We start from the raw sequence: 19,792 nt of genomic DNA, 5'->3' as shown, positions 1-19,792 counted from the left end.
GCGGCCATTTGGGGAGTGAATCAACAGATGGAAGACCTCTCTCTGTAACTCTTTCAAATAAATAAAATAAACCTTTAAAAAAACACAGCATATTTCAATAAATAACTCTCTCAGAATATTTTCAAATATCATTGTATTTTTATAACTATAACAAAATGAGATTTGTGATCTGGTTCCTGGCTCACATATATTGTGAGGAAAAGAAAAAATTTATCAGATTCAGAAACAAACTTCGTCCATCTACCTAAACATGTTTCTCAAATCTCATGTTTCTTTCCCAAGGCTAGCCCTTGATCTTTTTTCTAAAAATCTAAAATGGAAATAAAAAGATTTCTATGTGAAGAGGGAAATAATTAAAAATACATCTGTTTAACCTGGAGAGTAAAAGAGGTATTATTCAAAAAAGGCATTATGTGACAAACAGGTTGCAGTATAGGCGGGCAGACTCAGAAAACAGAATCTAACAATTGAGAGGTAGATGGCTGGTAGATTTATATAACTGCACACAACTTGAAGATCAGTAGCAATCTAGCCAAGAATGGAAGTCAGGTATTCACATTAGAGAGGTATGAAAGTCCACCAGATGGCTCTCAGCTCCAGAGACTGCGAGCGATCATTGGGTAATCCTATACAGTGCAAATATTAAGCCAGAAGGCTGTTATCAACATAGATTCTGTGTTGGTGATTTTGGGCCAGGGGAGAATGTTCCTTAAGCTAAAAATTTAGGTTCTGTTTTCAGGTAACACACAAAACTATAATAACATGAGTAAAGTCTTCAGAGTCAAATTATTTTATCCATTAACAGCAATAGCAGATCCCAAAGGAAAGAGATTTTCAAGTCCTCAAAAGGTAAAGCAATAGGTAAACTTGAGTTATCAAATACATCGCAGCTTATGGTAACATAGACTTGTTAACGACACCAGATCTTCTGGACAGCATATGGCACCAAAACAATGCACCCTTTGGAACTAGCTACCTTCGATTCCACCCCACCCCACCCCCGACCAGGGAGGTGACTCACAAATAAAACCCACCTTACATACAATATTCGTCTCTAATATATCTCTCTTGTTCCTTCCCCTCAAGATAACTGGGATTGTCTGACCTCTAACTACAAACTTCAAAGTAGCTGTGGAGCAAGCATTTTGTTTAGTGGTTAAGATGCAGGTAAACAGATGCCTGAGTCCCATTATCAGAATACCTGGAGCTCAATTGCCAGCTATGCCTCCTGACTCCAATCTCCTGCTAATGCAGACCCTGCGAGGCACCAGTGATATCTCAAATCATTAGGTTCCTATCACCAAGTGGGAGACTTGGACCTGAGTTCCCAAATCCTGGCTTGCACAGTCTCTACTGTCACAGGCATTGGGTAGTGAACCTGTGGGTGGAAACTGTCCATCTCTCTCTACCTCCACCTCTCAAATAAATCAATAATTTTTTAAAAAATTGAACTAAAAATAAAACATGCCTAAAGATTTTAAGATTTTAAATTTCCTTTATACTTGTTGAAGTTATTAATTAATTTATTTGTCAGAGAAAGAGAGACAGAGAGATCCAGATAGAGATCTTGCAACTACTGGTTCACTCTTCAAATGGCTACAATGGCTGGGGCTGAACCAGGCAGAAGGTAGCAGCCAAGAACTCCATCCAGGTCTCCCTTGTTTGTGATAGGGGCCCAGGCAGTTAGGCCATCCCCCACTGCCCTCCTAGGCACCATAGCAGGGAACTGGACCTGAAGCGTAGCAGCTGCACTTGAACCAGCACTCTAGTATGGGATTCCAGCATCATAGGCTGTGGCTTAACCTGCTGTGCCACAACACCAGCCCCTAAAATTTTTAGAATTTATTTACTGTCTTTATTTTTTTTGAAAGGTGGGTATACAAAGAGAAATCTTCCATTGGCAGGTTCACACTCTAAATGCTTGCAACATCCTGGGCTAGGCCAGGCTGAAGCTAGGAAGACAGGCTGAAACAATCTAGTCGCCCACTTAGGTGGTAGGCACTCAACTGCTTAAGCCATCATTGCTGCTTCCCAGGATTTGTAATGGCAGGAATCCTGGAACAAACAGGGAGCAGAGCCAGGTAGGGCTTGAACCGGCTCTCAGACATAGAACGCGGCATCTAAATCACTACTCACAACACTCACCATCTTGAATTGTTAAGTTCATCTTACAGTAAGTTAACTTCAGTTATGAAATCCTCTTAGAAGTACAGTGATGGGGCAGGTGTTACAGTGCGGTGGGTTAAACTGCCACTTGAGACACCTGCACCCCATAACAGAGTGCCCGAGATCCAATCCTGGTTACTCTGATTCTGATACAGCTTCCCGCTAATGCACCTGGGAGGGAGCAGATGATGGCTCAGGTACCTGAGGCCCTGCCACACGCATCGGAGACACACATGGAGTTTCAGGTTCCTGGCTTTGGCCTGGCCCAGCCCTGGCTGCTGTGCACATTAGTGGAGTGAACCAGCAGATGGAAGATCTCTTTGTCTCTTTACCTTTCAATAAATACATAGAACTTAAAAAAAAAAAAAATAGTAGTAGTACATTGATGGCCTACTATAGAAGGCTTTTTGTCCCGCAGTACAGTTTTAATATGGTTCTTAGTAATATAGTTATTAGTATAGTTATTTGGGAATATATAACTAAATAACACAAATATAGCTATATAGTTATTTTTTAAATAAGAAACATCAGTTATAAAAGAAAAAAATTACCAGTAAAAACAGATTTTAGGGGCTGGCGCTGTGGCGCAGCGGATTAAAACCCAGGCCTGAAGCACCGGCATCCCATATGGGCACTGGTTCTAGTCCCAGCTGCTCCAATTCCGATCTAGCTCCCTACTATGGCCTGGGAAAGCAGTGGAAGATGGCCCAAGTCCTTGGCCCCTGCAACCATGTGGGAGACCCGGAAAAAGCTCCTGGCCCCTGGCTTTGGATCGGCACAGCTCCAGCCGTTGTGGCCATCTGGGGAGTGAACCAGCAGATGGAAGACCTCTCTGTCTCTACCTCTCTGTGTAACTCTATCTTTCAAATAAATAAAATAAATCTTTAAAAAAACAAACAAAAAGCAGATTTTAAGTTTGTCCAAAATATAAAACTTATGCTATAATTCACACATGGTAGAGATAAAAAGAAGTAATATCACATATACGAAAATGTTTTATGAGCGCCAATACAAGACAGAGATATTGGTAGCTGTTATAACATGACCTGGCAATCTGCCACCCAGAATACTGACATCTATTCATAACTGCAGCCAAAAAATGACTGCTATTCACTCCAAGAGACTACAAGTTTCCCCTGTAATTAATCCTACATTCTCAGTATTTAAATGGTAACTCCTTTTGTTACCTTCAATCAATCAAAATGCTGTACTTTATTGCCACAAGCAAAAATAGGTCCACATGGACACAGGCCTCTGCTCCACAGGCCTCATCTGCAGCAGCATGCAAAGGCAGGAGATATGGAGGACTACAGAGGTGAACACAGTTACAGCAGCTGTCAGACACAGCACAGACCAGTGGGAAGGAAAGCATAACAGCCACTGTTTGCATCCTTTGCAATGTGTTGCAGAAACAACGTTGGAGCCAGAAGTAGCAACAGGATATGGAAAGCAGGAAAGTTTAGTGCTAGTGGCTTGAATTTCTAATTTAGGGTAGACTTAAATCACTAGGTGGGTTAATTCTATCTGTGAAGATCTATTTTTCTTTGGAAGGACAGTTACAATTCTTCTCTTCTTTAGTATTATTAAAGGTAGGTAGGACACTAGAAATTATAATAAATACCAAACTTACAATTCTTGTAGCAAGGCTGCCTAAAGGGTTTTCCTTTTGAAAAGGCAATTGCCACGATGAGGTACTGAAAACTGGAGATAAAAAACACTGTGGTATTTTCATAATTTTGTATATTACGTGTATCAAGTTCAGTTTCATTGTCTAAGTGTGAAGAATTCCAATATAGGCTTCTTGTTGTATTACAAGCACTAGAACACACAAAGAAAGTTTCTGCATTAGTAAACACAACATGTACCATGTACTTCTCAGATGAGATCACTTTCACCCTAAATGCCCCAAATCACATAACAAAGAGAACTAATGTGCCATTCTCAGCAGAAGGTCTAACAATATCAGTACAAGAAACAGAGAACAGGCAGAAGAGTCTAAAGGTTTCTCCCTCTAGTCAGACCTTCCATCTTTACTAAGGTATCTAACAATCTGCATTTCGGGAGTAACTTCAGCACAGTGAAAATGAACGAGCCACAGCTCTCCCCTCAGCTCCACCGCCTTCCTCCTGACTGAGGAGGGATTGATAATTTACACGCTCTGAGTCTCTCTCCTCACCTGCTATTGTGCGTACACCTGCTCTATCTCAGGGCTACTGGGGGGCTTGAGGAGGCTGAGCACTTGAGACTGAGATGGCCCTCCATCTTCTCTAGTGTTAACTCTCCCTCATTTCAATTCCAAGTAGGCAGCACTGCTGGGCATATATGAAACTGAGTATGACAAGTTTCCACTACCCATTACTAAAACATAAACCACTATCAACACATGGTAACAAGGAGAACAAATACTAGTCTGCTACAAATGAATTCTGGACTCTCAAGACAATTCTGCCTATTCCCTTTCACCTGCCCTGTCTGCATGTACACATAAGACAACAGTCCTGTTAAATGTCTTTGAATTTTCTAAAAATGTAATGACAATAAAGACACTTGATCTCTCAAACTAAAGTTAACATCTTAAAATTTCCTTCAGCAAAATTATTTACATTTATCAATTAAAATGTTATCATAATTTGTAAACTGTAAAGCACTACATATAGATAAACCATTATAAGAACTTTGAAAAGAATATTAAGTCTTAAATGCCATTTCCTAAACATGCGGTAGAAAAGGAAGTAGTACAAACATTCTGGATTTTGAAGAAACTCTAGTGATTAATTGCACCTTTCTCCTTTTATAGGCAAGAAAATCAAGGTTCAGCAGGAAATGAAACTGGCCTGAGCTCAGTTTGCTACAGAAGTCGATTTGGAGAAGCCTCTTGTGGGATCCCTGTCCCTGATCACTGGACAGCCTGTGCCACCTTGGGACTCAGCCAGCAAGAAGCCCACTATCAGGTGTGCCCCTAAACTGTGGACTACTCCTGTGGGTCCAAAAAAATCTCTTATTTGTAAATTACACAATATGTGGTATTGTGTTATTAGCAACAGCAAATAGACTACAAATAGGAGTTACTGTGATATAAAGGCAAACATAGGTCAAATTATTTAGTGTTTAAATCAAGTTGCATGCTAACTTTAAATACAAATTTCTGGACACACACACATATACACATACAAAGATTTTAACATGGATTGACCAACTTACTCTGAATGTGGATGCCACACTTCATACCAAGGTTGCTGTTTGACCCAAAAAAATCCCAAGGACTGAAATCCAATGCAAATGATAATCTGAGACAAAACGGAGAAGAGAAGGGCCCCAGATATAAGACCTGACGGTGGTCGCTGTGCCACAAGTTCCTTCCAAGCAGGATTTAAACTCACTATACCGAAAAGAAAGGAAAGGTTTGTATCTAAGTTAATTTGTTATACAAGGTACTATCAGACTCCCTTAAAAACTTTAAAATTTTGCCTTTGTCTAACAATTCTTTCAAATGTTTCCAAAGGCTACGCCATGTCACATATACATAAATAATCTGTAAAAGTAAACAAGCAAGACATTTTCAAAAATGCCTCAGCAGTATTTACATTTCTATGGAAATTCAGAGAAAATACTAGTACAAATGAAAATACTAAATATAAGCACAATAATTGTAAAATTAATCAGCATTCATATATTTAACTAAGAGGCCATAATTTTTCTGAATCCTGAATTATAAAGCTACAGTAAGAACACTTATTTTTTTTCTCCTAAAAAGACATCAGCAAAGATTTGGAGCAATATAAACCTAATAGCAACCGAAGAAACAAGCTGTGTTGACTTACTAAGGTGGTGTCCACAGAGTCTTCCAATGGAAAGTTTATATTTTTCCCAATTAATAGCTTGTGAAAAGATACTATGAGACTGTGTTAAAATTCTGCTCCTCATCAACCATCCAAGCACTAGTTTATTATCTACTAAGGACTGTCTAACTTGGAGGCTGTCCATCAGAGATCACTTTGTATCCCCAGAGAATACCTTGCAATATTCTCTGTTGTCACAACTTGCAAAGTATTACTGGCATCTACTCAGGGACCACACAGACATGCTGCCAAGCATCCTACAATGCACAGAGCAGCTCCCCACAGACTTATTTGCCTAAAGGGTCAGTAAGACCAGAGTCTCTCTGTAGTCTAAGCCCCAAATTCCTTCTATTGGTTAGCATTTTACTGTAAAGAGCTTTCCTTTCTCTCCAAATTATTTATTTCTATTATGCTTTTATTTGTCAATATCATTCTTTGTTTGATGTTAGTACCACTAATACTGGAACAAATCAACATCATGTCCCTCTTTATATGATGTGTCTTAAGACACAGCATCAGTTCTGCAATGAGACGAAATCAGGCAAACCCAAATTCACTGGCCTATACTGTTTTGTAAATGTCACCAAGACACCCACAAAAAGGCTGAAGGATGAAGAGACATGGGTGTGAACCAAACCCTTGTTCTAATATACGGGTCTGGAGGAGACAAATGGGCATGAAGGACATTATTATGACAAATATCAAAACTTGAATATGGGCTTTAAACTACATAATACTATATCAATGTTAAATTTCCTGATTTCTATAACTATAGTTAGTTAAGAGAATGGTTTTGCTTTAGAAAATATACACTAAAATATTCAGAGGCAAAGGGGCATGAGCACGCAAAACTTATTTTCAAATTATTTCAGAAAAAGAGAATAAAAAAATGGACAAAATATAAACAAGGATTACTAAAGGAACATATTTACAAAGAATGTGGAATGGGTTACGTGACATTTCAATTACTGAAGTAAATTTACCAAAGTTTAATAAATAATATCAGAATTTCATGTGCTTTGAAATCAACAAAGCAAAATACTTACTTGTAAATACTACTACCAAAATGATTGCCAGATCAATGAAAAGAAACTGGAAATCTCCTAGGTTACTTAGGATCTACAAAAATAATTTTAAAAATACAGTGAATTTTCACGAACTTTTTCTGTAGCACCATCCCCATGTTTTAGCTTCTTTTTCCCCACTAATGATAACTTCAAAATGTCACTTGGATCTGCTTCAAAACTGAAATACATTTGCACTTGAAATGAGTTAAATATAACAAACATTTTATTTAATTTAATATATTAGTATGAAGAAGGCATCTCCTTAAAATTTATTCAATAAAACCTTGAAAGAGTTTTTGGGCAAAAAGCAAACACAAACTTTTACTCACAATATTCAATACTGTCCAAAATTAGTATCTTGAAGCTTCCTTAATACTTAACACCATCCCTTCTGATATTTTCTACAAATGGTAAAAAGGGATAGATTTCACAAAAACTCTTAGGGATATCACTAATGTTCACTTAAGAGAAAAATCTACAGAAATTACTTTCACTATAAAATCCAACGCAGTACCTAGGAACACCTCTGTGTATGCTTTTTCTCCAAATGCATAAAGTCCTATAAACTATGGCAGAAACAACTTTTCTCATTCTAGCCTTGTCCTATTAGGCTGAATGCAATTTTGAAAGAATTCTAAAGGAAGATGCCAATCTGTACTAACGGCAGAAAAGAATACAATCCTCTTTTATTCATGAGTCTTGAACCACGGTTACTAACTTTAAATAAAATGCTATTTCTGATTAACGAGATGTATCAATGTGCTACTCAAACTACAGTAAATGAAGGTAAATTTACAGATACTGCTGCCATAAATTCCATTACTAATGGAATGGATGCATTCAAAATCAAACATATCTGCTCAATGTGTCAAGCGTTTTCACAGCACCGTCTAAGTGCATTTTATTGATACTCACGGAGTACAACAGAGTAACACTGAAGTACTGGATAATGCTGTACAATGCCATAAATTTAAACACACAGAAGGAAGTCATTAAAGCAGCACGGCCTTCCCTGTAAAAAAAAAAAAAAAAAAAAAAGGTGGGCATGTGAATGAAAGCATTTCAAACTCCTCCTCCAAATCACAACTGCATCCTGACGGATGTACAGCAACACTCAACAGCTACAACAAAGCACTTGCCTACAAGGAATGAAGCCAAACAGAACCAGAAGAAATGAGCAGCAGCAATTTGTTCCTAATGAGATACAGCAGGGAGGCACTAATATGCCATTAAAACACATCCACATTTCTTTCTAGGATAACCTTTTCTACTGTATTATTAGAGCAAGAAACAAAGGAATAAAGAACATATTTCATTTGTACTACCTGATAAGGTTTGGCACACAGGAAATACTAGGCGTTTTGGAGGTAAAAGGAGATGCCACCGAAGCCTCGAGCTCTGATAATGAAATGCCTCCATGTGCTCTCTTCAAAGCCTGTGGGTTTCAAGAAAACTGGCTTTAAGTACAATGAATGTGAAACAGACTAAGTAAGAACTACCAAAGTCGAAGTCACAGAAACTATACTTACACCACAATCATTTGCACCATCACCGCACATCCCAACAAAGTAACTAAAAAACAAATGATTTTAAGATTTTATTTCTTAAAAACACCCAATGATTAAGATTTCTCTAACACAACGCTATGAAGAGCTAACATCAGGAGTCCCCCATTGGACAGAATCAATCTTTCCAACACAGGGACCACCACTTACTGCTATGCAAAGAACAGCCTGCTAGTGAATGACTGGGGGTTATCCTATTACTGACCCAGCAGGCAAATCATTTTTGTATCTCAATTTCCTCATCTTCAGAGCAAAGGGCTGTGCCTACATAGTCTTTTTTGGGTTATTAGTAAAGATTCTCCTTTAAAATATTGAAACATAACTATTTAATAAAACTAGAAAGTTACTTTTCTTGAGATGCAACACCTGAATGAACTCTACTTTAGAGGCATTACCCGGAGAAGGAATTGTGGCTACCATACTTTAATAAAAGAGCATAATAGCCTCTTTTTATTTTTTGTAAAAGATTTATTTATTTATTTGAAAGAGCCACAGAGAGGGAGAGGCAGAAAGGGAAGAGAGAGGTCTTCCATCTTCTAGTTCACTCCCCAGATGGCCTCAACGGCCAGAGCTGGGCCAGTCTGAAGCCAAGAGCCAGAACCTTCATCCGGCTCTCCCACATGCAGGGGCCCATGCACTTGAATCATCTTCCATGCCTTCCCAGGCACATGAGTAGGTAGCTGGATCAGAAGTGTAACAGCCAGGACTTGAACCAGCGCCAATATGGGATGTCAGTGCTGTAAATAGCAGCTTTACCCGCTATGCTACAGCGCTGTCCCCAACAGCTTCTTTTTAAAAGGCACCTCTTATAGGTGATGCCTCTCTCTCTTGCTACATGCACACATGTGTATATACATGCATGTACTGCACATGAACTATGAATTACTATCCTGAGTTTGAAAACAAAACTGTAAATCATCAAAACAAAACAAAACCCACCAATACTTACTCGACATTTTGCAGTGCTTCTACCAACTGTGTTTTCTGATCAGGTGCCATACGAGCAAACACAGTGCCATGCAACATCAACTGAAAAAAAGTAGGGATTTCTTAAAAATACAGTTCACTGTGTACTGATGTGAAAACAAATATATGCCAAATCACTCACCTTAGGAACAAGGTCTTGAAAATGCTCCAGTATCACTGAAAATGATTTTCCATTCATTGCAAAATGGTAACGCGTCAACTGAAGGTCCTCCAAGCTATCATGAACCAACTTAATTGGAATCGCCTGTGGATGACAGATGCGGAACAACACTTAGGCAGCCCAACCAGGCAACAATCCTGTTTTACAACTGAGTAATTTCAATTTTGATGCTTTACACCAGACACTAAACACTTAAGATGTATTCAAAGTAAAAGGAAATTCAATTGTTAAGTTATCTATAAAGTTCACTGGGTTGGGGGAGAATTTAAGACAGATTAAGTGGGGCTGGTGCCATGGCACAGTCCTCCGCCTGAAGCGCCAGCATCCCATATGGGCGCTGGTTCAAGTTCCGGCTGCTCCTCTTCCAATCCAGCTCTCTGCTGTGGCCTGGGAAAGCAGTAGAAGATGGCTCAAGTGCTTGGGCCCCTGCACCTGCATGGGAGACCTGGAAGAAGCTCCTGGATCCTGCCTTCGGATAAGTGCAGCTCCAGCTGTTCCAGCCATCTGTGGAGTCAATCAGCAGATGGAAGACCTCTCTCTGTCTCTACCTCTCACTGTCTGTAACTCTACCTCTCAAATAAATAAATAATCTTAAAAAAAAAAAAGATTAAATATCAACTTCAATTTGAAAGGATCCATGAACTGAGTATTAATAAACTATCTGCTTTATCTAGTACTAATTACTCCTAAAATAGGATAAATATTTGGGATTCTTATACTTTAAAACTATGGGTCTCGGGGCCAGCTTTGTGGCGCCGCATGTAAAGCTGCCTCCTGCCATGCCAGCATCCCATATGGGTGCCAGTTCGAGTCCTGGCTGCTCCACTTCCAATCCAGCTCTCTGCTATGGCCTGGGAAAGCAGCAGAGGATGGCCCAAATCCTTGGGCCCCTGCACCCACGTAGAAATCTGGAAGAGGCTCCTGGCAATTGGTTTCAGACCGGTGCAGCTCCAGCTGTTGCAGCCATGTGGGAAGTGAACCAGTGGATGGAAGAACTCTGTGTGTGTGTGTGTGTGTAACTCTGACTTTCAAATAAATAAATAAATCTTAAAAAAAATAATAAAACATGGGTCTCAATTTTTTAAACACTGAGATTTCTGGCACTATCCCCAGAGGCTTCTGCTTGCATTTAAGTTGCTTCTGTTTTACCATATTTTAATACCTTATTTTTAATTTCTGCAGACTCACTTCAAACAAGTAAGCTTCCAAAGGGAAAATTACTCTTGGTTTTACCTCTGAGTCAGCTGCTGGTGAGTTACTGCACTGTGTTAGGGAGTCTGCACAATGCCAATTTATCTTGGCAACTTTCCCATCCTTTGGAGGTAATGCTTCGGCAATAATAACTTTATCCTGAGGTAGAATCATTCCACAGTCTCTAGCCACAGAAACGGCAGTCAACATGTTGTCACCTAGTTTCAAAATATTTTAAATGCGTTAGAATCACAATGGCAATATGAACATATCAAACAAGCACTTACTTACTGAGTATCTATTATAGTCCCAGTGAATGGACTGCAAAGAATTAGGATCACACACAGTACTTATCCTTGAAGTTTATAAGTAGCAAAATCAGGGAATATTTATCAACAGAAGTCTCAAACAATACACACACAGATAGACAACAACTCCCATCTCAATCTGTTTCTGTTATGCATACAACACCTGGAAAAGAGCTACACTCAGAGCAGATGTTGAGATAACCGTGGGGTGAGCAAGTGGTATTCTGTGCAACAGCACCACTGCAATATGGCACAACAGGATGAACTACAACACCCAGAGTTAACAGAACAAAAAGTTAAAAACAGTCATTAACAATTGTTATGAGAAGCAAGAGAGACTACTTCTCAGTCATGAGAAGGAAAGAACTCATGAGAAGCAAGGAAAAGATCATAAAGGAAAACACATGAATCGGGGATCCCACTGCTACAACTGAAGGGTGAGGTATCTTTTCCTCTGATTCCCACACACCACTCAAAGCATCTTCCTGTGGTCTTTCACAAAGCCATATTCTGTCATGGCACGCAAAGAAGAGGAGATGCAGATGGAAGGGGGATGCCATGACAAAGGGCACTTCTATTCAGAACTAAGAGTTGCTGGGATGCCAACAAAGTTAGTAATGTTTAGTTATACTGTAAGAAGTGTGCTATTAGATGGATTTGAGTCTAAAACATAAAAATGTACACAACTCTTTTGTCATGAAGTCAGTATCTTAAATCTGATTACTTGCTAAAGGAAAAAAAAAAACAAAACTGAGCTTTCACAATTTCATATAGCTACAAACTAGGAATGTTCTTACATTATAGATAGTAATGTAATAGCAGGAGAGAGGCCAGTGTTGTCACACAGCCCGTTAAGCCACAGCTTGCAATACCAGTATTCCAAATAGAGGCACCTGTTCAAGTTCCAGCTATTCTATTTATGATCCAGCTTCCTGCTAATGTGCCTAGGAAAGCAGGGCCTTGGTCTTCTGTCACCCATATGGGAGATGAGGATGGAATCTCTCGTTAGAAGATTTATTTGACAGAGAGAAAGAGATCTTCCATGCACTGATTCAACACTCAGATGGCTGGAATGGCCAAGGGTGAGCCATACCAAAGCTAGGAGCTTCAATGGGTCTCCCATGTGAGTGGCAGGGCCCACGTGTGTCATCTTCTGTTGTTTTTCCCAGGTCACTAACAGGGAGTTGGATCAGAAGTGGAACAGCTGAGGACGGCGCCACGGCTCAATAGCTAATCCTCCGCCTGCGGCACCGGCATCCCGGGTTCTAGTCCCGGTTGCTCCTCTTCCAGTCCAGCTCTCTGCTATGGCCTGGGAGTGCAGTGGAGAATGGCCCAAGTCCTTGGGCCCTGCACCCGTGTGGGAGACCAGGAGAAGCACCTGGCTCCTGGCTTCGGATCAGCGCAGTGCGCCGGCTGCAGCAGCGGCCATTGGGGAATGAACCAACGGAAAAGGAAGACCTTTCTCTCTCTGTCCACTCTGTCAAAAAAAAAAAAAAAAAAAAAAAAGTGGAACAGCTGAGACAAACTGGTGCCCAAATAGGAAACTGGCATTGCAACCAACAGCTTTACCTGTTATGCCACAATTCCAGCCCCTAAATAAATCTTAAAAAATAAATAAAGAAAAATACCAGGAGAAATAAAAAATGGACTAGTTTCATTATTATTAATTCAAGTCCAGTCTCTCTCTCTCTCGTGTGTGTGTGTGTGTGTGTGTGTGTGTTATAAATATCTGTTCATCACTTTCTGTGGACCTGGCAGTTCTAGAAATAAAGCACCCAAAATGAATGAATAAATACAGCATATTCCTAATCCTTAAGAATCCCATATTCCAGCAAAGAGCACAAATCTACACACATCTACAATATGATTACAAAGAGATAAAAAGGAGCAGAGCTTAAATTTTATAGTGTACCCTCACTATTCTTATTATACTTTCTATAAACAGAATTTGCTAGATCTCAAAAAGAATAATGCAATCTCACATCATGGGAAAATATTCAGAGCTAAAACAGGACAACACAGGATGGAACCACTAATTGATACACTTTTATAATAACTAACTGATCATTCCTCCGCATTAAATAACTTCATCTCTAAGAGTCACACTGATTTTGTTTTGTGTTCTTTTATAAAGTCTAACCTGTGACCATGACAGTGCGAATGTTGGCTTTATGCAAATCTTCAAGTACTGCAGGGGTTTCTTGCTTTAATTTGTTCTGCATTATAATTAATCCCATAAAATCCATGTTGTTTTCAATGGCATCTCTGCAGAAAAAGAAGTTTTAACACATAATGGTTTAGTCATGAGAACAGGTATTGTTCTCTTTATGCTGAGAAAGCAATTGAAAATATCTATAAATTTTAAATTAAAATGCTTCATATGCTGAGTAAACCATGTGTGTGTTCTATGAGTTCAATATCTCAAAAATTTAAATCTGGAAAAACAATTCTCAAGAGATGTATTTTTGAAATTAAATTTTAGTCTTTGAAACATTAAATTTAAGGGTCATTTGGCAATGTGTAGCTTTGAAAACACTACACTGTGCTGGTACTGAGGAATATTCATTCATCTTGCATCCTCTCCAGATACTGAAAAAGCACAGATCTATGTTTTACTGTCTTCAAACAAAATATTCTAATCCAAAATGTCAAGAGAAAAGGAAAAAAATACAATGTACTGTAAGCACATTAACACAGTTAGCAGTGACTCATTATCAAGTGTTCGAACAATTCTATAAAATAACTCTTGACCTTGGAAATGTGGTCAGTCCAAACAGATCTTATTCAGGACCCCAGCGACAGGTCCTTTAGAATATTAAACAATCAACACAGTTACGAAGATGCTATTGTTTAAATAGTAGAGCACCCACTATGCACCAAGTACTGTGGTAACCACCAGGAGGTCAATGAGGAAAAGGTATGATCTCTATTCTCAAGGCACTTTCACCGGGTAACACACATGCAACCAAAGAGATGCTTACAAGAATAGCACGAAACTCAGGACAACAATGGAGATAAAGTTCGTTTTACGGCAGTCACATTCTCCAGAAAACTCAAGCTACCGAAATTATGTTACAGGAGTGTTTTTTCAATAAGGAATGAGGGCTTGAGGTTAGGGACTAGACTTTCAGACAAAAAAAAAATGATTTTTCTATAAGAAAATTCAGTAATAAGGGCACCTGAAGTATACATCTTTAAAAATATTTAACAATGGATAAAAGATATTAAAGAGGGGCTGGCGCTGTGACATAGCAAGTAAAGCTGCCGCTTGCAGCGCCGGCATCCCATATGGATGCGGGTTCAAGCCCTAGCTGCCCTACTTTGATCCAGCCCTCTGCTATGGCCTGGGAAAGCAGTAGACAATGGCCCAAGTCCTTGGGCCCTTGCCCCAATGTGAGAGACCCAGAATAAGCTCCTGGTTCCTGGCTTCAGATCAGCGCAACTCTGGCCATTGCGGCCATCTGGGAGGTAAACCAGCGGATGGAATACCTCTCTCTCTGCCTCTCCTTCTCTCTCTGTGTAACTCTTTCAAATAAATAAATAAATCTTTAAAAAAAGAGAAAAAAATGATACCTCTATGGTTTAAAAAAAGATATTAAAGAATACTTATGTAACAATATAAATGATATGGCTGGTAAAGGTAAATTTTCCAAGAAAGAAAATTCCTTGAAACCTGAAATTGTATTACACCCTCATGAAACTACTAGGTCAAAAGTACTGAGCCATCTTCCTAGAAGGCACCAGTCTCTGGCTTCAGCTAGTTTTCTACCTCTCCCATGAATGATTTAGGTCATGGAAGCCTTACTTGAAATTAATGAACAGTAACATATTTGAGATATAAAAAGTTTTAAGCTGTAAGAAAAACGCTAACACCTATTCCTACAAGGCAGAATGAAGACAGAAAAGGTCTCGGTGGAAGTATTAGAAAGGGGAAGGGCTAGGAGTTGGTTGGGGAGGAAAGTTGACAGAAAGGAATAAGGTATTCTGGGGAAGGCTCAGCCTACCCAAAAGCATGCAAGGATGTCTGTCTGAACATGACAGGCTCAAGAACTACTGGCAACCCAATAGTTGGTCTTTAATAAGGAAACTGGCAAAAAGTGAAACTATGAAGAGAAGAAACTAACGTATCTTTTGTAGGAATTAGAATACATCTGTGGTTCACAACCATGCCCATGCATGAGAGCACATAGCTAGATGTATTTTTGTAAAAAAAAAAAAAAAAAGAAGAAGAAGAATGCTTCCCCAACATGGACAAAATTAGGTCAATCAGTAGACAGTCCCTTTGCTTACAAAATGCTAGGCACACCACCAAATCCCCAAAACAAAAAATCTATTCCCAAAGGACAGGTCACAGGGCCAGCACCACGGTGAAGTGGGTAAAGCCAAAGCCTATGGCATCAGCATCCCTTGTGGGCATCGGTTCAAGTCCCAGCTGTTCTAGTTCCAATACAGTTCCCTGCTAATGCACCTGGGAAAGCAGCAGAAGATGGCCCAAGTCCTTGCGCCCATGTATCCCAATGGGGGATCTGGAGGAAATTCCTGGCTCCTAACTTCAGATTGGCCCAGCTCTGGCCATTGGGGCCATCTGGGGAGTGAACCAGCAGATGGGAGATCGCTTGCTCTCTCTAATTCTGCCTTTCAAATAAATAAATCTTTAAAAAAAAAAAAAAAAAGGACAGGTCAGGTCAGTCTATACCAGTTTACCAGTTGCAGTAAAAGTGACAAGCCCTAAATGTTTTCAAAATCTATTATCTATACAGGGAAGGAAATGTGCAATCAGTAAAACCAACTGACTTGGGGCAGAGGTGCACAGAGGTGGTGCACGAGAAGGCTATTGTTTCTGTGACTCATGGTCAGATCATGTGGGGAAAATAAACTGTGGAATCACGTTTACTGTTCCTAGAGCAGGCCTGACACATCATAGACACTCAATATCTACTTAACAAAATGAAGTGGAAACAGTTCTGAAGAGTTGTAAGGAAAAACACACATTGATATGGTAATATTAGCAAACATAGGCAAACAGTCAATATAGAATGAAGCAAAATTAGATAATGAAAAAACGTACTTTTATCCCAGTCACCTAATATTGAATTATAATACATATTTGCAAACATTCCAAAAATACTTAGTAAGTGATCAACTATGTACAAATTGCTGTGCATTACTTACATAAACAAAAAGGACACATTATTGGAAAGACTACAGGAAAGCCATTCAATCTTACCTGTTAATATTCTGTACTTTATGCCACGTCAGTTTCGACTCCAATTTTCTGTGTGCAAGAGCAATAACACGGAAGCCCTGTTTAGTGTACTCTTCTAAAACTTTTTCGAAATCAACAGGAACTTTTTAAAAGAAAAAGTAAATTTCACTGTTAGAACTGTTAATAAGAAAGCTCTACAAACACCAAGATTTGATCTAAAGCCCAGCTATTTCCTTACCTGTTTCAGCTTTACAAAGACTGGCAATGACCTCAGGTGCTCCTTTCATGTAGGCATCCATTTTCTTATCCCCTAGCACCCGTGCAACCACACTCATACGTTGCAGAGCGGAAGAGAATGGGAACTGGCGAACAATTCCTATCTCATAAATAGCCTACAGAATTTCAAAAGTTGTACAAAGCACTGATTATTTTTAATAAAAAAAACATTTGGGTAACAAGTAAATTTTCTTTACTTACTGGAAGTTCAAACAGCTCCTAAAAACAAAACAAAGCAAAAACAAGAATAAAGAAATAGTACAATAAAGCCCAATAACATACACAAGTTACAAAAATCTTAATAAGTATTCATAAAATCCTATTTGGAAAATAGCAAGGAACTATGATTATTTTCAATTAGTTTTCAAGTTTCTTTCTCTACTACCTTCCACTTTTAAAAAGTATGTTCTTGAGTATAAGTATAAAGTAAACTGAAAGTAGATCACTGTAAAAATTCAGAGAGGGCAGAAGAGAGAAAGGAGGAGGAAGGGTCAGAGCTTGGCAAGAGGGAGGGTTGAGTGAGAAGTATCACTGTGTTCCTAAATCTGTATATATGAAATACATGAAATTTGTTTACTTTGAAAATAAAATCAAATCCATAGACCAACAGAAGAGATGCTGAAAGGACAGAATTTGGGAAGACAACTTTGTTTTCTGATAATTCATTTTAAACTTCACGGGAAGAGAAAGCAATTCAACTAAAAAAGTAGTCTTCAGATCCTTCCCCTCCACCAAAAAAGTATGTTCTTGACTATTTCCAAATGTTATGATACCTCAAAACATGAAATACTAAATTAAGTGAAGGGTAACATATTTTAAAATTTACCAAAAATAAACCCTTTCATATTAAAGGCTTCTTTCATATATTCTATTAAATTCTAGGAGTACAGATGCAATTTTAAAAGATTAACAACTATCATAAATGGTAAAGCACTAAGATGTTTAATGAAGGAAAGTAATGATAGTGAGAATTTTATTCAACATTTTAGGAAGAATGGCAGCAACACAGAGAAGTGTGTACTTTTTGGTAACTGCAGTTAAAATACTCCTATCTGAGAGTTAACAGGGCATGTGACGTCCTCTTCTAGTCATATTTCAAAGTGAGGAAGAATCTAAGTAACAGCCGTCAGCACTCGCCAGCATTCATGGTTCCATACCATCTCTTGGTTTCCTGCGGCAGGTGTATACTCAGGAAGCAGTTGTTTGGGAGGACGGACTACAGTGGGCATAATTCGATTATGCAGTGCTGTTTCTTCTTCAGTTGCTTCCTCCAGAATCTGAAAGGAAAATATACAACACCTTGCTTCATGAAGTTCAATTTGCGGTTTCCATTTTTAAATGTGGTACTATGGATACTTTATGTGAATTTACAAAAAATTACTGCCCCCAAACTAACTGAGCCTGAGCCCTACTAGAAAACTAATATAAGTAAGACAAAATACAAATAGGTGTTTAACTAGCAACCCACAGGGGAGGGGAGACAGAGGTTAAAAACAGAATAAAGATATCTTTACAGACGAACTTCTCACTTTGTTCCCATAACCTATTCAATTTACATACTAGCTCTGTAAGACAAAACATTACACACAGTCATTGTAGTTCCAAAAATTTTCAGCCTATCATGGGGAAACTCCTTTCGGCTAACAGTGAAGGCTTCAAAACTATATGGAGCTCAGACACTGGGAGCAGAACTGCTTGGCAGATAATGAAAGATAAAAAGACCAGAGTTTAGGTGCAGTCTGAACACTTTCAATTAAACTACTACCATTCAAAGTCTTTGAAATTTGCCTTTCAAGTGTTTTGATAAAAAAAATTCAAACAAAAACCTATATTAAACACACATATAAAAGAAAATAATTTGACTTTGTAAGTAATCAATTGATGAGAATGTTGAGGGGAACTGTGACCAATTAGACAACTGTATATCACGTTCACATTTTTTTTTTCTTATTTTAACATCTCTGAATCGGACACATCTCACATTATATCAGAAACATCAAGTGGGCTTTGGACCTGCTTGTGGAAAACCATGCCATTGACATTTCAGATCTAGAAAGAACAAGCATCAAAGCATCTCAGAGCCAACAAAATATGACTATACAGTTATTTATTTAACCAATTTTTAAAAGATCTACAAACACCGAACTCTAAATCTTCTGAAAATATATTCAGCTGGAAAAAAGTTTTAGAAGACCTGAAAGATCAACCACCCCACTTCTGCTTTTCTCTCTATCCAAGAAGTAGGATCTCCTTTGGGGAATTAAATGTCAACAGCATTTACTGTGGACTTTCAGAAGATGGCAGATGGAGCACTCCACCCAGTCATCTACCCCCCTCCCTCTCAAAATGTTAATGAGATACAAAAAAAGAAAAAAGGTAAACAGCACAAAACAAGGTGGGGGTGGATTTCAAATATGGGGACAACGGGCAAAGGGCAACAAGCTGATTGCTGTAACTGTGCAGGAAACAGCAGTAGGAATAGGAATACACACAAGAGAGTCAGAAGGTAGGTGCATTTCTTACTGGCCAGAATAGCTGAAATAAAAACAAAAACAGAGTACCCTTTTCTAAAGACGTAAACTATACATCTGAGAGGAGCAAGGACTGCTCTTAGGAGAGCTGACATTCCAGAGTAAAGAGCACTGCTGGAAAGGGTGCAACTGCTGGGCTGACACTCAAGAATGTTCATGAGACCCCACCCTCCACACACAGCAAGCTCCTTCTGCCTTCTAAATGTGGGAGCCGCTCCTCAGGAAATAGACCAACACTACACCGGCAAGGAAAAACAAATCTCACTCTGCTACCCGGAATTACCCAATCAGACCTCTGTTTTGAACAGAAAAGTAGCATCCGGATGCATGATGAATACCAAAAGCAAGGGCCAACGTTGTGGTGTGGTGGGTTTAGCCACCGCCTGCAGTGCCAGCACCCCATATGGGCAGCCAGTTCTAGTCCCCGCTACCCCACTTCAGATCCAGCTCTTTCTAATGCACCTGGGAAAGCAGAAGATGGTCCAAGTACTTGGGC

The 19,792-nt window shown here is 39.1% G+C and overlaps 1 protein-coding gene across 6 annotated transcripts in view; it reads right to left on the bottom strand.

Moving 5' to 3' along the window:
- ATP13A3 (ATPase 13A3) overlaps positions 1–19,792 on the bottom strand; it is a 102,196-nt gene that overhangs the window by 21,166 nt on the left and 61,238 nt on the right. For all 6 annotated transcript variants that reach the window (XM_008266683.4, XM_008266689.4, XM_008266688.4 and 3 more), the window contains 14 exons: positions 17,923–18,042; positions 16,967–16,984; positions 16,728–16,881; positions 16,511–16,631; positions 13,424–13,548; positions 11,018–11,193; positions 9,746–9,868; positions 9,587–9,666; positions 8,602–8,644; positions 8,398–8,507; positions 7,988–8,084; positions 7,052–7,124; positions 5,368–5,545; positions 3,797–3,984 (listed from right to left, as the gene is read on the bottom strand). In XM_008266683.4, the coding sequence (XP_008264905.1) occupies positions 3,797–3,984; positions 5,368–5,545; positions 7,052–7,124; positions 7,988–8,084; positions 8,398–8,507; positions 8,602–8,644; positions 9,587–9,666; positions 9,746–9,868; positions 11,018–11,193; positions 13,424–13,548; positions 16,511–16,631; positions 16,728–16,881; positions 16,967–16,984; positions 17,923–18,042 (1,606 nt within the window). The remainder of the gene's footprint in view (positions 1–3,796; positions 3,985–5,367; positions 5,546–7,051; positions 7,125–7,987; positions 8,085–8,397; positions 8,508–8,601; positions 8,645–9,586; positions 9,667–9,745; positions 9,869–11,017; positions 11,194–13,423; positions 13,549–16,510; positions 16,632–16,727; positions 16,882–16,966; positions 16,985–17,922; positions 18,043–19,792) is intronic.

Source organism: Oryctolagus cuniculus, chromosome 4, assembly GCF_964237555.1.
Source record: "Oryctolagus cuniculus chromosome 4, mOryCun1.1, whole genome shotgun sequence".
NCBI lineage: Eukaryota > Metazoa > Chordata > Mammalia > Lagomorpha > Leporidae > Oryctolagus > Oryctolagus cuniculus.
The sequence above is the reverse complement of the archived record's forward strand: the minus strand, read 5'-3'. Positions and strand labels throughout refer to the sequence as shown.